Source organism: Ascaphus truei, chromosome 4 (genome assembly GCF_040206685.1).
Source record: "Ascaphus truei isolate aAscTru1 chromosome 4, aAscTru1.hap1, whole genome shotgun sequence".
Classification (NCBI taxonomy): domain Eukaryota; kingdom Metazoa; phylum Chordata; class Amphibia; order Anura; family Ascaphidae; genus Ascaphus; species Ascaphus truei.
The window spans coordinates 214,523,285-214,546,040 of record NC_134486.1 but is presented as its reverse complement, the minus strand read 5'-3'; the positions used below and the strand labels follow the sequence as shown (position 1 = coordinate 214,546,040).

Here is a 22,756-nt window from a genome sequence, read left to right as displayed (position 1 = left end):
CGCGTCTCTAAGGTCCCGGCGGCCGGCGAAGAGAGCGCCGCCATTACTCCACCACTCGCGCATGCGCAGTGATCGCGCGAGTGTAGGAGCTAGCCAGGAGAGTCGCGCGAGAGGTAGGGAGAGATTGCGGCGGCCATTAGGGGTTAGTGCAGGTGTAGGAAAGGCGCGCACGTGGTCCCTATGTGCTGTTAGGCTCCATGGGACTACAACTCCCATGGGGCATAGCGAGACAGGCACCAGATGCCTGATAGGAGCCAATAGGGCTGTAGGACTGCCCTGGACAGGAATGGATACATTTGGCGGGCTGGAGCTACGTAGAGTGAGAGTCAGAGTCAGGAGCCCAAGAAAGGAGGTAGGGTGCAGGAGCCGGGGACTCCCTGCACTAGGCCAGCGGCCCTAAGGTCCAAGTTAGCCCTTATCCCTCAGGTTAGTGAGTGTTGCCAGGGATAGTCTCTGAGAGGGACCCTGTCACTCATGGTAGTCAGAGCTGGGGAATAGCCAGGGATAAAGGGGGCTGAGGTTAGTCTGCAGAGCGTTGCGGCAGGCGTTTAGGTGAATTAGTGGCACGAGACAGCTGGGGGGTTCATAGCGGTAACCAGTCCGGGGAGCCATAGCCCAGGGTCCGTGTTGCAAGTGGCGAGGCAACTGGGAGGGTTCATAGCGGTAACCAATCCGGGGAGCCATTGCCCAGGGCGGCGTTGCGCATAGTACGAGGCAACTGGGGGGGGTTCATAGCGGTAGCCAATCCGGGGAGCCATGGCCCAGGGCCCGTATTATGAGTAGGGTGGGTACAAGACCTACCTATATAGGATAGGCAACCCCGAATGCCCTAGGAGATTGACCCTTAAGCCACTTAAGGATGCTGTGCTATAGGGACGGCCTATAGTGCAGGGTGTGTCACGTTGCTATACCGTCAGTTAGGGACTCAGCGGATGCTGCGGTTCCAGTGACGGAGTTCGGACCCACGTTGGGGTCACAGAGAATATCGCCAGGATAGGATCAGACGGATTCATCATGCGTCTGACCCTTTGTGAAGCGTTGCTGATCCGAGCACTGGAGTGCTCGGCAGGTATCTACCGTTCTAAGTGCACCACCGGGCCCTTAGCTTAATAGTGACTGCGCAGTCACCCATTGACTCTCTGCAAGAGTGCGGGACATTGGGTGGGGTTCTTTGGACACTGGGTGGGATCACCTAGTGTTGGGGAATCGTCCTGCGAGACGTCACGGTTAGTGTCTCCTCCTGAGAGGGACACAGGTTATGTTATGAATGTGATGTGTCGTATTACATGTTAGTAAAGTCCTTAGTTATTATACCCCATTGTGTATGTGATCATTGTGTTTGTCCTGCGAGGATCCACTCCCCCTCTGGTGGGAGCCATCGCAGGTGGAGGTGCTGCACCTATTGTAAGTGGTTGTCCATAGTATTGTAATTGCCCCAGGTTCCCCGCAGCGGAAGCTCAGCCCTCCTGTGAGCCAACAGGTAAATCACCACACCTATGGTAACACCGTATGTTCTCTTGCACTATATCTGCGATTGGGGGGGGGGGGAATACCCGTTACATATATATATATATATATATAACAACAAAGACACAAGAAGTCTCAAAAATGAGCACTCAAAAGATCCCCAAAAAAATGTAACTTTAATGTCCTCAATTGTAACAAACTAAAACAAAATAAAAACAAAAAGCAGAACCCTGAAATGGACTAAGTGACTACTTATAACCTATGGCCCATATAAAAAGTCTGAACCTATACATGAATATCAAGCTAATGCAAGAAAAATGTCAGGTGAGATCCCACGGAAACTATTTCCCTGGATCAACAAGTCCGGCCGGTCACAATATAAACCACACCACACATACTGCACCGTCACACTTTATTCGAGCAAATACCCAGTATGTACCTGGCAGATACCTGGAATGCGCCGCTCCTCACCTCTGACAAGCCCCGTTGCGTTTGCCTTCCCAGCCTGGGTTCATGCCTGGCTGACGGGCGGCTGATCTGTTAAATGATAATGATTAGGATTTAATAGGCTGCAATGCTTCGCGTGTCTACCAGATGGCATAAATTCATGAATTGTAATGCAGTATATATATATATACTGTGCAGTATTGCAGCCAGCGGGAATAAAATGCTTCAATCCCTGCCTGGAAAATACCTCAATGCACTCGGGCAGAAAACAGTCACAAACCTCAATACACCCGGGTATACCCGAATTCGTGGGACTAACCGAGCTCGAATAAAGTGTGTCGCCAGTGTATAAGTCTACACTCCGTGAAGAAGCCGCAAGGTGAAACACGTGTAGAGTGGGAGCTGCTGCAGTGACCCTGAGACTCTATTTGGTGACACTTATTCTCTGGTTGACTTTGGGACTTACAACTATTTGGATTCTGATATCTGGCGGAAACTACTGTCTGGCATCTTTGAGCTATAGTATTGCACTCTTCATCTCAAGGGGGGATGAGTATAGCATTTTTTCTTTATTCCCCATGCTATAATTGATGGACTTCACATGTTATTCGTTCATTCTGACCTCATGTTATCCTGGATATATTGGACAATTGTTCATTTTTATGTTACTGTAGGATTTTTTGTGACACTTAGATTTTTTTGTGTCATTTTTTCCAACGTTATAATCCATCTTCACATATTTTTTTCTGGATTTCGCCACACTTCCCACCACAGTGGGTTAAATTTGTACCTGTATGGTTTCCATCTTGCAGTGTGTATGATTTATCGTGTTGCAACCGGTATCGTATGGTCTGTTATTGCTTTATGGGATAAGCACCAAAACTTATTTACTTGCATATGGTGTGCCGGCTGTGCATTGGATTCTATATATATATATATATATATATATATATAGACACTGCACCGTGTATCTGTGTTAATGGATGTAGCACTGAGCTCTGTCTGTGTTTCATGTTCTGTCCCTGGATTTAAATAAGATAGAAATTGGCCAAGATATTTTATATTGAAAATGGATCAATGCTTTACTTGACCCCAATTACAAGGGCAAAATATTAGAATTTTTAAATGTATTTATATAAAAAAATTACCAAGAAGTAATACATTGAGAGTTACCTCTTGTTTTCAAGTATGTCCCGGGAATAGGGTTAAGATGACAAACAATACACGGTTACAAATATAGTTACATAAGTGAAAAGGGAATACATTATATACAAGACATAGCATGCACAGAATATATATTATAGGCATATGTAACAGTTACAGACCAGATAAAAATATGAGACAGCTTTAGTTTTGAAAGAGTTTAGACTGGTGGTGGCTGTGAGAGTCTTCGGTAGGTTGTTCCAGTTTGTGGTGCACGGTAAGAGAAGGAGGAGCAGCCAGATACTTTGCTGAACCTTGGAACCACGAACAGTCTTTTGGAGTCAGATCCCAGATAATAAGAGCTGCATGTGGTAGGGATGAGGTGCTAAGTTGATAGACGGGTTGGTTGCCCAGAAAGTATTTGAAGGCAAGACAGGAAAGATGAATTTTGCACCTAGACTCAAGTGATGACCAATCTAGTGATTTGAGCATTTCGCCGTGGTGTGTGTTGTAGTTGCATTGGAGGACAAAACGGCATATTGAATTGTAGAGGGTCTCAAGATTGCTAAGGTGAGTTTGGGGTGTCGAGCCGTAAACTATGCCCCATAGTCAATGATAGGCATTAGTATCTGCTGTGTGATACGCTTTCTGACAAGCAGACTTAGGGAAGATTGGTTCCTGTAAAGTACACCTAGTTTGGCATACAGTAGGTTTTGGATGTCAGGGTATCAATGTGCATCCCAAACGTTAAATGGGAGTCAAATCATATGCCAAGGTATTTAAACTAGTAACAGGAGTTAGGGTGGTGTTAGCGTTAGTTCTGATCTATAGCTCAGTCACTGGAAGCTTTAAAAATTTAGTCTTGGTCCCAAATACCATTGTTACAGTCTTGTCAGTGTTTAAAAACAGTTTGTTTTGGGAAATCCAGTTTTCGAGTCTCAAAAAGTCCGACTGAATTATGTGTTCAAGGTTGGGGAGGCTATGGCTGTGTGCATATAGGATTGTGTCATCTGCATACATGTGTATTGAAGCTTCCTGACAAGCTGTGGGAAGATCATTGATGAACACTGAGAAGAGTAGGGACCCCAGAACAGGGCCTTGCGGAACACCACAGGTGATATCCAGGAGGTTGGAGTTAGAGCCTGAGATGGACACATGTTGGGATCTACCTGATAGGTAGGACTGAAACCAGTTTAAAGCATGCTTCCCTAATCCAGAGCTCTGGAGTTTGTTAAGCAGGATAACATGATCAACAGTATCAAAAGCCTTTGCAAAATCAAGGCATATTGCACCAGTGAGTTGTCCCCGTTCGATTCCACACTGGATTTCATTGCAAACTTTTAGAAGGGTAGTTACGGTGGAGTGTTTGGGGTGAAAGCCAGATTGGAATTGGCTAGGGAAATTTTTCTTGGTATAGTAATCGCTTAGTTGGGAGTGGACACATTTTTCCATGACTTTGGATAGTATTGGGAGAAGAAAGATTGGCCTGTAGTTTGAGACAGTGTTTTTGTCCCACTTTTGAAGATTTGGACAACTCTGGCAGTTTTACAGATCTTAGGGATATGGCCTGCAGACAGGATAGAGTTGACTATGGAAGCAATTGGTTTGGCAATGGCTGGGGCACCAAGTCTTAGGAACTTAGATTGTAGTAAGTCAGGTCCACATTGGCTGCTTAGTTTTAATTTGAGGAGCGCTAGTGTAATCTCTTCTTTGGATACTGGGCCAAATTGAAAATTGTGGGCTGTGTTGGGAGGGGGTGGGGCTATATGGGTACTCCCAGGATGAGATTCAGGTTTGTGGTTTGGGTTGCGTTTCGCTAATAAGTTAGTAGCAAAGCCCACAAAGGAATCGTTGAATGCATTTGCAATGTCAGTGTGGTTTGTCAGAGTAATATCCCCCTTAGTGATATTACTTGGTTGTTGATGGTTTGAAGGCTGTAATATAACCTTCCAGAAGTTAGCTGGGTTTGATGTATTCTGGTGGAGATTGTCAGAGTAATATTGTGCTTTTGCATGCCTTGTTTGCCTTGTGCACATGTTCCGCAGGCATCTGTAGTGACTGAGATCCTTGCTAGTGCCAGTTACGTTGTAGCTTTTCCCCAAGGCATCCCTGAATTGGTAGAGTGCTATAAGGTCAGTTGTAACCCATGGAAGGTGGGCCCCCCGTACCCTTATTCTGCATAGTGGAGCATAGGTATCACAGAGTTTTAAGAACTCGGATTGGAAATAGGCGAGCGCAGAATCAGGGTCGGAACTAAATCGATTCTGTGCCAAGGGCAGTTGGTAAGATCAGCCAGAAACTCTAGTCGGTTAAAGTTTCTAAATGTTCTAGTGAGGAGAACTTTAGGGCTTGATTGTGGCGTTTTAATTTGCCTTACACAGTACACTATTGCATGGTCACTGAAAATATCAGGAAGGATGGCAGAGGATTGAATTCTGCTGGGATTTGAGGAGAGAATCCAGTCTAGCAAGGAATGGTTGTGCGATTTCAGGTTTGTCCATGTGGGTTGGGAAATGAGTTGCGATTGGTTAAGTTACTTGATTTGTATCTGGATTTTGTGGCTTTTAGGGTCGAGTCAATTGTAGTTGAAATCCCCAAGAACTAGCAACTCGCTCTTCTCATTGTGACAGGAAATGGAGCCAAGAAACTGGGTGACATCCATCAGGGACTATCGAGGGGCTTTAGGAGGGTGGTAGTTGCCAGCAAGCAAGAGAGGCTTAGAAAAGGGTAGGCAGATTTTGCCATCAAGGATTTTAAAAGAGGATGGTTCAAAATTGGTAGCTTTTGCAACACTATATTTTTATCTTTAAAACAATCACATGCAATAAATTTGGGACATCATTCTGAATTGAGACAAGTTTATAATATTGTGTTCCAGTGTATGTTCTGGCAAAGATACATTCTGGAGTTGTAATTTAGAATTCCATAGATTTAGAGCTTGGAAAAAGTATTACATTTGTAAGTTTTTATATAGTTAAAGTATGGCATTTTCCCCACAGAAGTGTATAATGGTAGTGGAACTGCCAAAGTATAAAAGTACAAATAGCCAGTGCAACAACTAGTGATATTTGAGAAAAGCAGACCGTTTTTTCTTTCCAGAAACAAAGGACAAGCCACTGCAGTAATCTCCAGATTGTAGTGTGATAAAACAAAACACAGGAATTGCTGTGAAAAGCTTTACAATGCTTAGTAAAACTTGTATGACACTGTATTTCTCATTCTGTGTATGACAGTTTGCCATGGAGCACAACTACCTCCATATTTGGCCAAGAAACACATTTATGATGATTGCACTTCCAAATCTGGTAAGTCACTACAATTTACAATTTAGTTAAATTTTCCATGTTTTTTTCTTTCACAAAAAAATGGAAAAATCATAGCATTCAGTATGCTCAACCCCACTCTTAAAAAAAAAAAAAAAAAATGCGTGAGTCTGACAGCAATTCCCTCGGAAACGCAGATTTACAGTAATGGTCTGTATACAGTATGGTGCTCCAGGATTAAACGGGAGGCCCTCTCCTCTCTAAAATGTCAAACAAACATAAGTGAAGTTCCCAGCACTCTAACGAAGAAATACTTTGAAACAAGCAAATTGCAAAAAAGAATAATTTAGTGAAAAACAGCAATCAACATACTGTATAAAAAAAGTGAATACAGAAACACAAAATGCATAGATGTCCAGATAGGGATATTATGAACCAAAAACACATTATAAAAAAGACATTGTGTCAAAAACAGAGAGAATCGGTAATATGGAAAAATACTTACTGTATCTAGTCAAGAGAGTGCATTGGATCTCAGCAAATCTGTACTGGGACCATCATTTAACCGTCCCATAACCGTAAAAGCAAGGGAATATCTTATTATATGAACAGAGAAGGAGGGAGAAAACATAGAGTAAACTAAATAAGAGGGCATTGTTTTGGGGGATGAACCTCATCTTCAGGTCCGTTCTCCTTCAAGCCTGTTCCCTTTCTCCTGTCTATGATTTAAAGGTGGGTGACTCAAATACGTTTCCAATCATCAGTCCAAATGTGCTTCCATGCAGCTTTATTTCCTGAACAAGGGCATCATGTAAGGGTACAATAAATCCATTCCCCATGTGGGTCTCATCTTTTTCTGATCAGTCTCTGCCCTTGATGCCTCCTCATGGTGCAATTATATTATTCCGAGATCACCACCTGTGGAAGCCCCTATGAGGGAGAGAGGAATGTGGCAGGAAACCTGGTGAGGGATGGGGGGAGAATCAATTATGTGTTTATACTGTATACAGAGGAACTGTGGATACATACAGGGAAAGCTGTGGGTATATAGATGGGTTATTTTTCTCACCAATTGTCCAGCTCTGCATTTTTGACAGGATTCTCATGGTGACCAAGTAGTGATCTTCCTGCCCTCGCCCCCACAGCACCTGCCAGAGACTCAACTAATACACTTTTTACTAGCACTTGTGTGTTATATTCTTTGGGGGCTTTAATGCGCTATTTAATTACCAAATACCTTTCATTATCTTTCTATCTCACCTTTTTTAAGTGTTGTGTTTTATTTCAACAGGATAAAACTTTTACATGCACTCTCTTCATGCCATTTGAAGACTTTGAAAAACTCAGTGCAGGTGATCAAGTGCTGGATTTCTTCAAGCAATATTTTCCAGACTCGATTGAATTAATTGGAGAGTACGTATTTTTGTCAGTTAGGAAGGACTAAAGATGTGTTATGTCTGCATAATTCGGAATAAGCATTTTATTGTAATTTACATACACACTTTGGTAAATATTGCACATATAGCAAAGACCAACATACTGAAGATATTGTTATGCATAAGCTTTTTGAGATTGCAGGGGTCTCTTGATCGGATGTGATTTCTAAAATGGGTAGGGGAAACTTAAATGCATATTGTAGTTCATGAATCAAGACTTTAGATTCATGATTCATTATGGAAACCTTTAACACCTGCAGCACATGTAGAAGGTGTTTACATCCCTATTCTCACCACTATATGTTCTCACCCTACATGGATACCCGAGGACAGTTTCCCTGCCTCAGTATACATTACTTATCCTTATCCATTGATGAATACACCATATAGCACAATATCCCAGCTATAGTATGCTGATCTTCTGAAAACCTTGTCACGGGAGACCAGGTATTTACACCTTTTAAACCGGGATCATAAAATTGAGCAAAACAAGGGGGTAAAACAAATTGTCATTTATTCCTTAGAAATAGTTTTAAGGTTAGTCAGTATTAAAATGAGAGGGTTAGCACAATTTGCAGGGGAAGAGATGGCAGGGAGGCATGGGTGAAATCAGGTGTGTATGTCTGGGTTTAGGCTTAGGGGAGATCCCCAGCAGCAGGAACTAGTAGATAGAGGGTTTAGATAGAGGATTTGTGTGGGTGTTTTTTTTGAGGGGTAAAGAAGTTGATGGAAGAAAGGTGTATAAATAATGGTGCAGTGGGGAGTGATGAAGTTGGAGAGAACAGAGCCATTCACAAAGGAGTGAGGAAACAGTAAACGGAAAAAGCAATAGGGAGGGCATAGTGATATGCAGGAGGAGAGACTTCCCAGGTACTGAAGGATAGAAAGAGTACAAAGAATCACAGCGTATCGAAAGTAAAGTTCTCACATTTGCAACGTTGTGCAGAGTCCAGATCTTCCTCAAATCTTCACTTCCAATTTCAACGCCAAAATTAACTCTGCCACACACTTTAAATATGACACTTTGATGTTACACAGCGATATGGCTTCACAGACTAGATAGTCTGTCTTAAATACTCTGATTCCATGCAATTGAATAACAATTAAGGGAGGGGTCTGCCTATCAACTCACAGAAACATACCCCAATAGTTAATTAAATCTTAATTTCTCTTGCAATTGTTGGTAGGAGAATTCAGCTCAAGGAAACATACCTGTTTGAAGAAATAAATCAGAATGTTTATCCAGATAGTCAGAATCCATCCATGATTAAAGATATAGAAATAAAACATCAGAGATATTAACGCCAAAATTAACTCTGCTTCACACTTTAAATGTGACACTTAAGATTGGACACACAGCCAAAAATTAAGATTTAATTCTTATAGTATTTCAGTCACATTCATGAAATGCTCCAGCCAATCCGAGCATGGGAGAATTCCTACCTGCCAATCAGGGACTTGCCAGCCTCCTGAAGCCGGGCATGGATGGATTTGTAATCTGACAGGGGCATGCGCAAGCTTGGCACCTCTGCTACTTGTTAGTCAGAAGCCACCCGTGCAGTTAGGCGTCTCAATGTCTGGGCTGGGCAAATGGTAGTCCAATGACTTCCAATAAGGCCAGGATGAGGATACTTGAGGCTAAAATGGCTTTCACTCCTTGGCAATCTCTCAGGCTTTCAACTCCGGGACCCGAGCAGACTTGGTGGCACCAACTTGGTAGCCAGCTGCTCTCTCGGAACAACGGACTTGGAAATCCCCAGCTCATACAGTATACTGTGCATAAGCATTAACCATTATACACAATGTTAAAATAAAAATATTTCACAATTTCCTCTAAGTCCCTTGTTTACTAGGTTTGACTGGAAAGATGCGCACGTTCAGTTTCAGTGAAATAGTGCTGTATCTATATGTCCCTGGGAATCTGACCTGATTCCCTGATACATTTTTGGGGTGGTCAGCAACTCTGGACCCCTTCTACCAAGACACAATCTGACAACACTTTGACCACATAACCCCCCTTGAAACTCATAGCTTCTGAATCTCCACTGGTTAGCACTCCTGGAAAGGTAAAACACACATAAATCCGTAATTGCAATCCAATCACATACATTGTAGGTAACATGAATGGGTCTAAGAGCTGACACTCTAAACTACCCAATATGGTCAGAGGTAACCAGCCGGCATAATACCTTTATTGATGGCCTGGTTACCCCCTCACTGTCACACCTCCCCCCTCAAGATGAAGGCTCGGTTGAGGCCACCATGTTCGGCGGCTCAACTGGCCTGACACTTCATTAGGCTTTTGGCTTGCAGGGAGTATCCTGTCGGGAGAGTGCTTCAGCATTTCCGTGCTCACTGCCTTTCTTGTGCTGAATCATGAAATCAAATTCTTGCAGGGCAAGACTCCAGCGAAGCAATTTGCCCTTCTTCCCCGACACCCTTTGTAGCTAACTTAATGGGTTGTGGTCCGTGATCACTGTAAATGTCCTGCCATACAAATAGGGCTGTAGTTTCATCAAAGCCCAAACAATGGCCAGGCATTCCTTTTCAATCGTGGCATAAGCCACTTCGCAGGGTAAATGTTTCCTGCTCAAATAAACCACTGGATGTTCACCCCCCCTCCTCACCCACCTGGCTGAGTACAGCACTGATACCATAGTCCGAGGCATCAGTTTGCACAAGAAACTTTTTCGCGTAGTCTGGTGCAGTCAGAATTGGAGCACTAGCAAGTGCTGTCTTCAATGCCTGAAAAGCTTTTTCAAAGGCAGGAGACCAGGCTACTAGAACCAGGAGTCGTTTCTGTGTCAAGTCAGTCAGGGGTTTTGCAATGGCGCTACACTACCGACACGATTTATTCGAGCAGGGCTAGTTCCGCAAGCCGGGGGATGCCCCGGCTTGCTAGCCCCACTCCCTCGGCATGCCGCGCGTCACCAATGCGCGGTCACACGTCATCGGGTGCCAGAGCCCCCTGCACGCGTGTCCAGGGCTCCCCGAGGGAGCCCTGGTGTCCCGCGATGTGGGGGACGGCGGCAGGGGGTTCCGGGGGACCCGGCGGACCCGGCAGCGGGAGGGAGAGCGCCCCGATCGGAGGGCGCTCTTCCGCTGCTTCGGCGCGCGCCCGGCACCCTCCGGCGCGCGCCAGGTTACTGCTGCGGCCGAGAACGGGCAAATGCTCGAATAAACTCGGCCGCAGCAGTATACTGAGGGACACATTTCCTATAATAGTTTAAGGATCGGGTAGTCACGCCGCCCTCAGCATGCTCCCTGCTTACTTCCGCTCACTGCTGGGGCTCCCGTCTGCCCTGCTCTTGCCGCCAGTGGGGACGCCGTTCCTTCTGGGACCACTCCGCAGAAGGCGCGCATGTGCGCACCCCGCTCCTGGCATAATACCTCTTCTTCCGGCTTGCGTCCTCGCGCCAACATTAGGTCCCACCTCCTCGGACCTTGTCAGGAATCATCAACCCACCTGATCCCTGCTCCGGATTCACCAACCACATCCCTCGCTGCTGACACACCTCCACGCTACAGGTTTCTCATTGGTTGCTCTCTCCTACTTATGCTCAGCTGCCCCACTGGCAAATTGGCTGAGCATAATTCAATGTTCCGTTGTGTTCATTGTTTCCTAGCCTTGCAGTCTTGTCTTGTCCTCAGCTTGTTTTGGACTCCACTCTTCTTTACTCCTGACAACGGCTATCTACGACAATCCACACCTCTCCAGCCCTGACCTTTGCATCCATACAACGACTATTCTCCACTCTCCAACCCGGACCCCAGCTAATAGTACCTGCAGTGATCTGTACCTCGCCAACCCAGACCCCGGCAAGTTTATTGACTAACCATACCTCTCCAACCCAGACCCAGCTACCTTGACCAACCTACACTCCAGACACACCCACGCGTGGGTGGTGTTTATATCCATCCCCACCTCGTCTCCGCAGTCACGCCTTGTTTGTGGTGAGCACATCGTGACAAATAGCCAACTGTGCCCAAAAAAGCCATAACCTGCTTCTTGGTCCAGGGAATGGACCACTGCACTATAGCCTCTACCTTTTGCTCATTCTGTCTTAAGGTGCCCACCACCCACTAGGTGCCCTAGGTATAATACTTCTGCCATACCCACTAAACACTTTGCTGGTTTCAGTGTCAGCCCTTCTTCCCTGATCCTACTCAGCACCGCTGCTACATGTACCAGATGACTGTCCCATGAACTGCTAAACACTGCAATGTCGCCCAGATTTGCCCTTGCAAAACTTTGCATCCCTTCCAGTAACCTATTGACCAGGCATTGGAAGGTAGCCGGGGCATTCTTCATCCCAAATGGCATAACTAAAAACTCATAGAAGCCACTTGGAGTGATGAAAACTGACTTCTCCCTAGCCTCCTGGGTCAGAGGAATTTGCCAATAACCTTTGGACAAATCCATGGTAGTAAGATACTTTGCCCAGGCGAGTTCATCTAAGAGCTCATCCATGCGGGGCATGGGCTAAGCATCTGACACCATCTGAGCATTGAGCTGCCAGTAGTCCACACAGAACCGCCTGGTTCCGTCCTTCTTAGGTACCAGGACTACCGGGCAAGCCCAAGTGCTCTGAGATGGCACAATTACCCCTGGGGACAGCATCTCCTCTACTTCCCTCTCTATCACCTCTGATGATACGCGAAAGGCATGCAGGGGTCTCTGCTCACCAGTCTCCACTGGATGATCTGTGATTTGTGTTCTGCCTGGCTTGTCCGTGAAAAGAACCCTAAGCTGCTCTAGCATAGCCTTTGCTTGCACACGCTGCTATGCATTGGGCTGGGACCCTATCTCTACCTAATCTACTGCGTCCCTCTGCCTAGATTCACCTTGGAGGTCAGGAAGAGCATTGCTCCCCTGGTCCCCCATCGGGGATAGCCAACACTGATGCCACTGTGTATAATACTCCTTCAACATGTTAATGTGATAGGTCCTATTTCTTCTTGTCTCTCCATCTAACCGCACAACATAGTTGCACTCATTCATTCGTCTGATAGTGTATGGTCCAGACCAGGCAGCCATCAATTTGTTCTCACGAGTGGGCTTCAGAACAAGCACTTGCTGTCCTGCGATGAATGATCTGCTACAGGCGTTTTGGTCATACCAAGTCTGCTTGGTCTGAGCCTCCCTGAGATTAGCCTGTGCCAACCCCATAAGCATTTCTAACCAGTCCCTGAGATCTACCACATACTGACACACAGAAAAATCAGTATTGGTGGTCTCCCAATCTCTCATGGAATAAGTCTAGAGGTCCCTGTACCCTGCGACCATATAACAGCTTGAAGGGAGAGAACCAGGTATATTCTTGCAGTACCTCTAAGTAGGCAAACATCAAGTGCTGTAGGTGAATCTCCCAGTCTTTTCCTTCAGCTTCTTTAAAAGCTTGAAGCATCTGCTTCAGGGTACCATTGAACCTCTCACATAGACCGTTTGTCTGGAGGTGGTAAAGGGTTGTGCACTGGTGCTTCACACCGCATGCATCCCAGAGACACTGTAACAATTCTGATATGAATTGTGACCCTTGATAAATTAGAATCTCACTAGGGAATCCTAGTCTAAAGAAGATACAGTAACTAACAATGCTTTGGCTACTGCCCTCACCTCAAGGTGACCAGCGCCACAGCCTCAGGGTACCTGGTGGAAAAATCCACCACCGTGAGTATGTAACGCTTGCTGGACCAGCTAACGATCATCAGAGGTCTCACTATGTCCATGGCTACTCTCTGGAAAGGTTTCCCTATTACTGGTAGTGGGTTCAGGGGCACCTTCACAAGATCACCCTCCTTACCTACTCGCTGGCAGGCATCACAGGAACGGCAAAACTGTGCCACTGCCTTTGATGCCCCAGGCCAATAGAAACGCTGCAACAGCCGGGATCTCATGCGAGTGACCCCCTGATGCCCCGCTAGTGGTATGGAGTGCAATACCTACAATACTTGCTGCCTATACTCCCTGGGTACCACTTACTGTCTTCTACCAGTCCACACTCTATCTGGAGCAGTAGAATAATGCTCTCTATATAAGAACCCTCGGTGCCATAAGAACCGAGCCGACCCACTCTCAGAGGCAGACTCGGATGCCCGAAGTCTCATGCCTCTAAGCTAGGATTGGATTGCACAGCATCCCTGAACTGTGTCCCTAGCTCTGGTCACTTTCCCTCAGTCAGGTAACAGGTAAATGGGTAGGTAGGTCAGTACAATGTCACGACTCTGTCTGGCTTACCTGTCGGTCTCCTCAGTGACGGTAGGATCCTCAAGTGGCAGAGGTACCAAAGGCTCCCTGCCTATGTAAGTGCCCTGCTATTGCTCCTTACAATTGCTTCAAATGGAGCCACTTCTTTAGCAAAATAACAAACAAGATGCCCCAGGTTGATACCGAGGAGCACATCAGTATCCAACCCAGGTAAAACACCCACCTCCCTCATGCCTTGGCCGGCACCCCAATTGAAAAAGACCTGGACAAACTTGATTGACTTAGCTCCCTCATCTGACATGGTCACCTGCATCCCTGTACCTGGGAGCAGATCCTCTGGTCTCACCATATGAGGTCGTACCAGGGTGATAGTGGCCCGGAATCGAGCAAGCTGGCTGCTTGGCAATCACCAATGGTCACTGGCCTTAAATGCTTTCCCTGGACATCGTTAGATTACAACCCGACCATTTCAATCTGATGCCCCCCCATCTCCACTACTGTTCCCCTGGATGCAGGTGTAGATTCCTCCATCTGAGTCCCTTGCTGGGCTGGCTATATGGCTGCATAGCGGAGACTGGACTCGCAGCAAGAGAACGTTGCCCATGATGGGGATTACCGGACTTTGGCCGGTCCGGACAGTCAGGCTTAATGTTCCCCATTTTGTTGCACTGATAGGACCTCCTTTCTTGCTTAAACTCTGCAGTCTGGGGTGTACCCCCCTCAGCTTCTGGATTTGGCTTCCAGTGTGGTGGACTGTTCTTTGACCAAGCCAGGCTGACTCCATTCTTGGCAGATCCCTTTTTGCGGGCAGAGCACGACTGGTAGTACACTCATCAGCCAGTGTGGCTGCAGCGTGGCAAGTCGCTGGCTTTCAGTCAAAGACTCAATCCCACACCTCAGTGGGACAACTCTGGAGAAACTGTTCTTTAAACACCAAGTCCAGTAAACTGTGATACTTGGTGGCACCACTTCCCTCCACCCACTGAGTGCTATGTTGAAATGCGCATGTGTGACTCCTTGCCAGTCTTTTCTCCTGATACACAAACGACATAAGAAGAGACACGCTTACTTGGGAACTGGGGTAAAAAAAAACTAAACTTTCCTAGCTGTATGGCACTCTAAACAAGTTTTTCTTTGACCAGGACTTAGCCCAAAATGTCCTGGAACTCAAATCAGCATGAAATTCCAGATGCCACCACTCCCTTCTCTCCTGAGGACTTGTTTTTGCTTGACCGGGACTTAGCTCCAAACATCCTGGAACTAAAATCGGCTTAAAATCCCAGCCACGACCGCTATGTTCGTTTTTGAGAACTGGTCCCCAAAAGCTGGATTTAGAAAATATTCCGGGTTGGTTTTATTGAAGCCGGTGCCAAGAGCATCTTTTTCCGCATTCAAAAGCCCCGCCGCTGTTTTGGTGCTTTAGAATCTCTTGGCTGAGAGGTTTCTTATAGTATTTTGGCGTTCATTCACAAAATACTACAGCCAATCACAGTGTGAGAACTTTCCTTCTAACCAATCAGAGCAAAACCTGTGAAGTCTTGTGAAGCTGGGCAATTGAGGATTCTGAATCTGTCAAGGCATGTGTAAATTTGCCACCTAGTCCCTTGGTATTCAGATGCCACCTGCTGGGTCAGGCTCCTCCAAGTCTGGTGGGGCAAATGGTAGTCCAGATGACCTCCATTCATCCCAGGATGTGGGTACTTGAGCTCTTCCCGGTTAACCAAATGGTCTTCACACCTCAGGCATCCTCTGGTGGCTTTCATATCTGATGTCTGAACAGACTTACTGGCACCAAGTTGGTAGCCCAGTGTCCTGTCAGAACATTGGTTCTGAAAGTCACAGCTCATCTTACCATGAACAACAGTACATTTTATACCCAACACAATGTTAATAAAAGTATACTTTTACATGTCCTAAATCTCTGGGTATGGGGAATAGAATAGAAAGCTGCACTTTATTTTCTACTAGCCTATATTCCCCACACACTATCAAATAGCCTTGGACTGGACTTTAAAAATCCCCTCACAACCTTATATATGGTTGGAGCACCCCAAAACCTCTCTACCGGTTCTGAGTTACCTTGGCATTACATACAGAACCCCTATAAGCTCATATTGAACCCCCAAAATAACCACAACATATATATATATACTGTATATATATATATATATATATGCGTATAAGTGTCAAAGAGGAGTGCTACTGAGCATGGCAATATATATTTAAAACCAGAGACAGAACATGAAACACAGACAGAGCTCTGTGCTACATCCATTAACACAGATACACGGTACAGTGCCTATATATATATATATACAATGTTCAACAATCCTATACATTTACACGCCCGGGGCGTGTGGATTTAACCCCCGGGCAAGTAAATATTGGCCCAAGCAGCACACGTGTTTTTTTTTAAATTTCCCTGCTCGCGCTGAACTTTTCCCGCTCGCGCAAAAAAAAACAAAAAAAAAAACTCCCCGTACCTGACAGCTGATTGGCGCGCGCTCCCAGGCTTTGTGGGCACGCGGCCAGGCTCTATATGAGCCCGCCCCCAATGAGCGGCCATTCTTTCTGCCCGGACATCTGTTGGAGGGTAAGTACTCGCCATGCTGCGGCCCCTCTGCTCCTTCCCTGCGATCCCCCTGGTCCCCACATGGCTCCCTACTCCCCACCACGGCAGCTCTCCTGTCCCCTGCTCCTGTCCCCTTCCCCTCCACCTGTAGCCTGCTCCTGTCCCCTTCCCCTCCTCCTGTACCCTTCCCCTCCTCCTGTCCCCTGCTCCTGTCCCCTTCCCCTCCTCCTGTCCCCTCCTCCTGCTCCTGTCCCCTTCCCCTCGATCCACCGATCGCTGCCTGGGGCGGGAGGTCATCACTGCTGCAGCCCAGTTGGCGTGTGGGGGGGGGGGCCTCGGCCCTCACCCCTCACTACGTGCCTCCCATGCGCCAGCTAGCTTCATGACGGCGCAGCCGCCGCATGAGATGGGAGGGGTGTCGGACTGCCCGCCCCACGAGATTCATGCCGCCGCGGGCTGGGGGGGAATAAGCTGACTGTCCCCTGGGGCGTCCGCTGGGGGATACCTTGCCACGTGCTTCCCACCCACCCTGCTGATTGGGGGGGGATGTCGGCCTGCCCCCCCCATGAGCGGGAGATGGGCGCGGATGGGTGGGGGAGGAGCGTGGTGCTGGTCGCGGCCTTTCCTCCCCTGTGTGTGTGTGTGTGTGTGTGTGTGTGTGTGAATGTGTATGTGTGTGTGGGAGAATGTGTGTGTGTGTGTGTGAATGAATGTGTATGTGTGTATGGGAGTATGTGTATGTGTGTGACACCAGAGATACCCCCCCCAATCAGTAACCCCCCAATCAGTAACCCCCCCCCCCAATCAGTAACCCCCCCAGTCATTCACCCCCCCAGTCACCCCCCCAGTCAGTCACCCCCCCAGTCAGTCACCCCCCCCAGTCAGTCACCACCCCCCTAGTCAGTCAACCCCCAGTCAGTCACCCCCCCAAGTCAGTCACCCCCCCCCAGTCAGTCACCCCCCCCCCAGTCAGTCACCCCCCCTCCAGTCAGTCACCCCCCCCAGTCAGTCACCCCCCCAGTCAGTCACCCCCCCAGTCTGTGTATCACCCACCGTTTCTCCCCTCTGTGTCTCCCTCCCACACACTCTCTCTCTCCCCCACACTCTCTCTCCCCCACACTCTCTCTCTCTCTCCCCCACACTCTCTCTCTCTCTCTCTCTCTCTTTCCCCCACACTCTCTCTCTCCCCCACACTCTCTCTCTCCCCCACACTCTCTCTCTCTCTCCCCCACACTCTCTCTCTCCCCCACACTCTCTCTCCCCCCACACTCTCTCTCTCTCTCCCCCACACTCTCTTTCCCCCCCACACTCTCTCTCCCCTCCACACTCTCTCTCCCCCCCCACACTCTCTCTCTCCCCCCACACTCTCTCTCCCCCCCACACACTCTCTCCCCCCCACACTCTCTCTTCCCCCACACTCTCTCTCCCCCCCACACTCTCTCCCTTCCCCTCACACTCTCCCCCCCCACACTCTCTCCCCCCCACACTCTCTCCCCCACACTCTCTCCCCCCCACACTCTCTCCCTCCCCTCCCACACTCTCTCCCCCCACACTCTCTCCCTCCCCCCCACAGTCTCTCCCTCCCCCCCACACTCTCTCCCTCCCCTCCACACACTCTCTCTATCTCCCCCCACACTATCTCTCTCTTTCCCCCCCACACTCTCTCTCCCTCTCCCCCCCACACTCTCTCTCCCTCTCCCCCCCACACTCTCTTTCCCCCACTCACTCTCACTCTCACTCTCTCTCTCCCCCCCACACTCTCTCTCCCCCCCCCCCACACTCTCTCTCTCTCCCCCCCCCCACACTCTCAGTCACCCCCCCTCCAGTCAGTCACCCCCCCCAGTCAGTCACCCCCCCCCCCAGTCAGTCACCCCCCCAGTCTGTGTATCACCCACCGTTTCTCCCCTCTGTGTCTCCCTCCCACACACTCTCTCTCTCTCCCCCACACTCTCTCTCTCTCTCCCCCACACTCTCTCCCCCACACTCTCTCTCTCTCCCCCACACACTCTCTCTCTCTCTCCCCCACACTCTCTTTCCCCCCCACACTCTCTCTCCCCTCCACACTCTCTCTCCCCCCCCACACTCTCTCTCTCCCCCCACACTCTCTCTCCCCCACACACTCTCTCCCCCCCACACTCTCTCTCCCCCCACTCTCTCTCTCCCCCCCACACTCTCTCCCTTCCCCTCACACTCTCCCCCCCCACACTCTCTCCCCCCCACACTCTCTCCCCCCACACTCTCTCCCCCCCACACTCTCTCCCTCCCCTCCCACACTCTCTCCCTCCCTTCCCACACTCTCTCCCCCCCCACACTCTCTCCATCCCCCCCCCACAGTCTCTCCCTCCCCCCACACTCTCTCCCTCCCCTCCACACACTCTCTCTCTCTCCCCCCACACTATCTCTCCCTCTCCCCCCCACACTCTCTCTCCCTCTCCCCCCCCACACTCTCTCTCCCTCTCCCCCCCCACACTCTCTTTCCCCCACTCACTATCACTCTCTCTCTCCCCCCCCACACTCTCTCTCTCTCCCCCCCCCCACACTCTCTCTCCCTCTCCCCCCCACACTCTCTCTCCCTCTCCCTCCCCCACACTCTCTCTCCCTCTCCCGCCCACACTCTCTCTCCCTCTCCCCCCCCACTCTCTCTCTCTCTTCCCCCCACACTCTCTCTCTTCCCCCCACACTCTCTCTCTCTTCCCCCCACACTCTCTATCTCTCTCTTCCCCCCACACTCTCTCTCTCTTCCCCCCACACTCTCTCTCTCTCCCCCCCACACTCTCTCTCTCCCCCCCACACTCTTTTCCCCCTACTCACTCTCTCTCTTCCCACCACTCACTCTCTCTCACTCTCTCTCTCCCCCCACACTCTCTCTCTCCCCGACTCACTCTCTCTCTCTCTCCCACACTCTCTCTCTCTCTTCCCCCCCACACTCTCTCTCTCTCCCCCCCCACACTCTCTTTCTCTCCCCCCCACACTCTCTCTCTCTCCCCCCCCACTCTCTCTCTCTCTCTCTCTCTCCCACACTCTGGATCTCTTATTTACCCTATATATCTTACTTGCCCTATACTTCACCGAAATAACCTATACTGCTTTCTTCCAGATCTGACTCAAGCTTCACACGGAAGACATCGGAACCCCCCCTAACCTAGAAGACAGGTAGGGAACACATCCCCTCCAATGTATAACATTGCGGGAATGAGGGTACCTGGACATTGAGGGACTGCGGATCAGGAAAGATCCCAGGCGGGATTGCTGCTTTAGATATTGTGAAGTGGGGATGTCCAGACACTGGTTAAGGGGTTCAGGAAACTAGTCATTCACACCAGGCTTTTATTTCTAGATCCGACATTTAAGCACACACACACACACACGTAACAAGGACTAATTGTAGTATAATGTAATACAATAAATACATTTATGTCAAAAACGCATGTTGTTCTGACTAGGAATTTATTAAATGTATTTTATTTATATATTTTATTTTAAAGCGGGGTTGGGGGCGGGACTAGGGTTGGGGGCGGGACTAGGAGAGGGGTTGGGGGCAGGACTAGGTGGCGAGTAGATTTTTTGGTTGGGCGAGTAGATTTTTGGGTGATTTGTCAAACACTGTATATATATATATATATATATATATATTTATATATATATAAATATATATATATATATATATATATATATATATATATATATATATATATATATATATCTTTTGAATAAAATGGTCTTTTAGTTTAACTCTTTGGCCAAAGTGTCTTAAGCCCTTGAGCCCCTCCAAGGCAGATCACGTCTCAAGGGTCCTAACACTAATATAAATTCTTAATAACCTGTACATTACCAGGGAGAATGATTTATAATAAATCAGTCAAAATTAGGTGCATAGTTCTAAGTCTGATTGAAGCTCTTATTAACCTGTATAATACCAGGAAAAGCACTCTGTATTAGATTTGTCGCAATCAAACTGCATGCAAGTTCCCTTGGAGGATGGCTCCTCCTTCCCAGGTTTGAAGCTAACCCCCTCCCACTTTTAAATGGTTAAAGCTCACTCCATTTCACCTTCCACACTCATGGGAAATTGCATGCAGTTTTATTGCGGCAAATCTAATACAGTGTGCTTTTCCTGGTATTATACAGGTTAATAAGAGCTTCAATCAGACAACTAATTTTGACAGATTTATTATAAATCATTCTTCCTGGTAATGTACAGGCTATTAAGAATTTATATTAGTGTTAGGACCCTTGAGACGTGGTCTGCCTTGGAGGGGCTCAAGGGCTTACGACACTTTGGCCAAAGAGTTAAACTAAAAGACCATTTTATTCAAAAGATATCTATATGTATATACAGTTAGGTCCGGAAATAATTGGACACTGATACAAGTTTTGTTATTTCGGCTGTGTACCAAAATAAATTCAAGTTACAGTTAAATAAGGAATATGGGCTTAAAGTGCAGTCTATCCGCTTTAATTTGAGGGTATTCACATCCAAATTGGAGGAAGGGTTTAGGAATTACATCTCTTTAATATGAAGCCCCCTCTTTTTAAGGGACCAAAAGTAATTGGACAATTGACTCAAAAGCTGTTTCATTGACAGGTGTGGGCTATTCCTTCGTTATTTCATCATCAATTAGGCAGGTAAAAGTTCTGGAGTTGATTCCAGGTGTGGCATTCGCATTTGGAAGCTGCTGCTGTGAACCCACAACATGCGGTCAAAGGAGCTCTCAATGCAAGTGAAACAGGTCATCCTTAGGCTGCAAAAAAAAGATAATCCATCAGAGAGATAGCAGGAACATTAGGAGTGTCCAAATCAACAGTTTGGTACATTCTGAGAAAAAAAGAACGCACTGGTGAGCTCTGCAATACAAAAAGGCCTGGACGTCCATGGAAGACAACAGTGGTGGATGATCGTAGGATCCTTTCCATGGTAAAGAAAAACCCCTTCACAACATCCAGCCAAGAGAAGAACACTCTCCAGGAGGTAGGTATATCATTATCCAAGTCTACCATAAAGAGAAGACTTCACGAGAGCAAATACAGAGGGTTCACCACAAGGTGCAAACCATTCATAAGCCTCAAGAATAGAAAGGCCAGATTAGACTTTGCCAAACAGTATCTAAAAAACCCAGCCCAGTTCGGGAACAGCACTCTTTGGACAGATGAAACTAAGATCAACCTGTACCAGAATGATGGGAAGAAAACAGTATGGAGAAGGCTTGGAATGGCTCATGATCGGAAGCATACCACATCATCTGTAAAACACGGTGGAGGCAGTGTGATGGCATGGGCATGCATGGCTTACAATGGCACGGGGTCACTAGTGTTTATTGATGATGTGACAGAAGACAGAAGCAGCCAGATGAATTCTGAAGTGTATAGGGTTATATTGTCTGCTCAGAATCAGCCAAATTCAGCGAAGTTGATTGGACGGCGCATTACTTTACAGATGGCCAATAACCCAAAACATACTGCGAAACCAACCCAGGAGTTTTTTAAGGCAAAGAAGTGGAATATTCTGCAATGGCTGAGTCAATCACCTGATCTCAACCCGATCGAGCATGCATTTCACTTGCTGAAGACAAAACTTAAGGCAGAAAGACCCACGAACAAACAACTGAAGACAGCTGCAGTAAAGGCCTGGCAAAGCATCACAAAGGATGAAACCAGCGTTTGGTGATGTCCATGCGTTCCAGACTTCAAGCAGTCATTGCCTGCAAAGGATTCTCGACAAAGTATTAAAAATGAACATTTTATTTAGGATTGTGTTCATTTGTCCAATTACATTTTAGCCCCTGAAATTAGGGGACTGTGTATGAAAATGGTTGCAATTCCTAAATGTTTCATACGATATTTTTGTTCAACCCCTTGAATTAAAGCTGGAAGTCTGCACTTCTATTGCATCTCGGTTGATTCATTTCAAATCCATTGTGGTGGCGTACAGAGCCAAAATGATGAAAATTGTGTCGTGTCCAATTATTTCCGGACCTAACTGTATATATATAGATAGGCACTATACCGTGTATTTGTGTTAATGGATGTAGCACTGAGCTCTGTCTGTGTCTCATGTTCTGTCTCTGGTTTTAAATATATTTTACCTTGGCATTAATTGGGTATCCCCTTTAACCTAGCGACCCCTCATAGTTACATGGACACTTTGCATCCCTATGTCCCCCTTTTTCTTTCTGGGCTGTGCTTAAGCAGGGAACCCTAGCGGTGAGTGGTGCAAGTGTTT

At 47.4% G+C, this 22,756-nt stretch overlaps 1 protein-coding gene across 1 annotated transcript in view; it reads left to right on the top strand.

Moving 5' to 3' along the window:
• The window catches only part of KMO (kynurenine 3-monooxygenase), a 164,082-nt gene that overhangs the window by 108,490 nt on the left and 32,836 nt on the right, over positions 1 to 22,756 (top strand). Inside the window, exons 8-9 of the mRNA XM_075596841.1 lie at positions 6,291 to 6,362; positions 7,612 to 7,733. Of these exons, the coding sequence (XP_075452956.1) occupies positions 6,291 to 6,362; positions 7,612 to 7,733 (194 nt within the window). The remainder of the gene's footprint in view (positions 1 to 6,290; positions 6,363 to 7,611; positions 7,734 to 22,756) is intronic.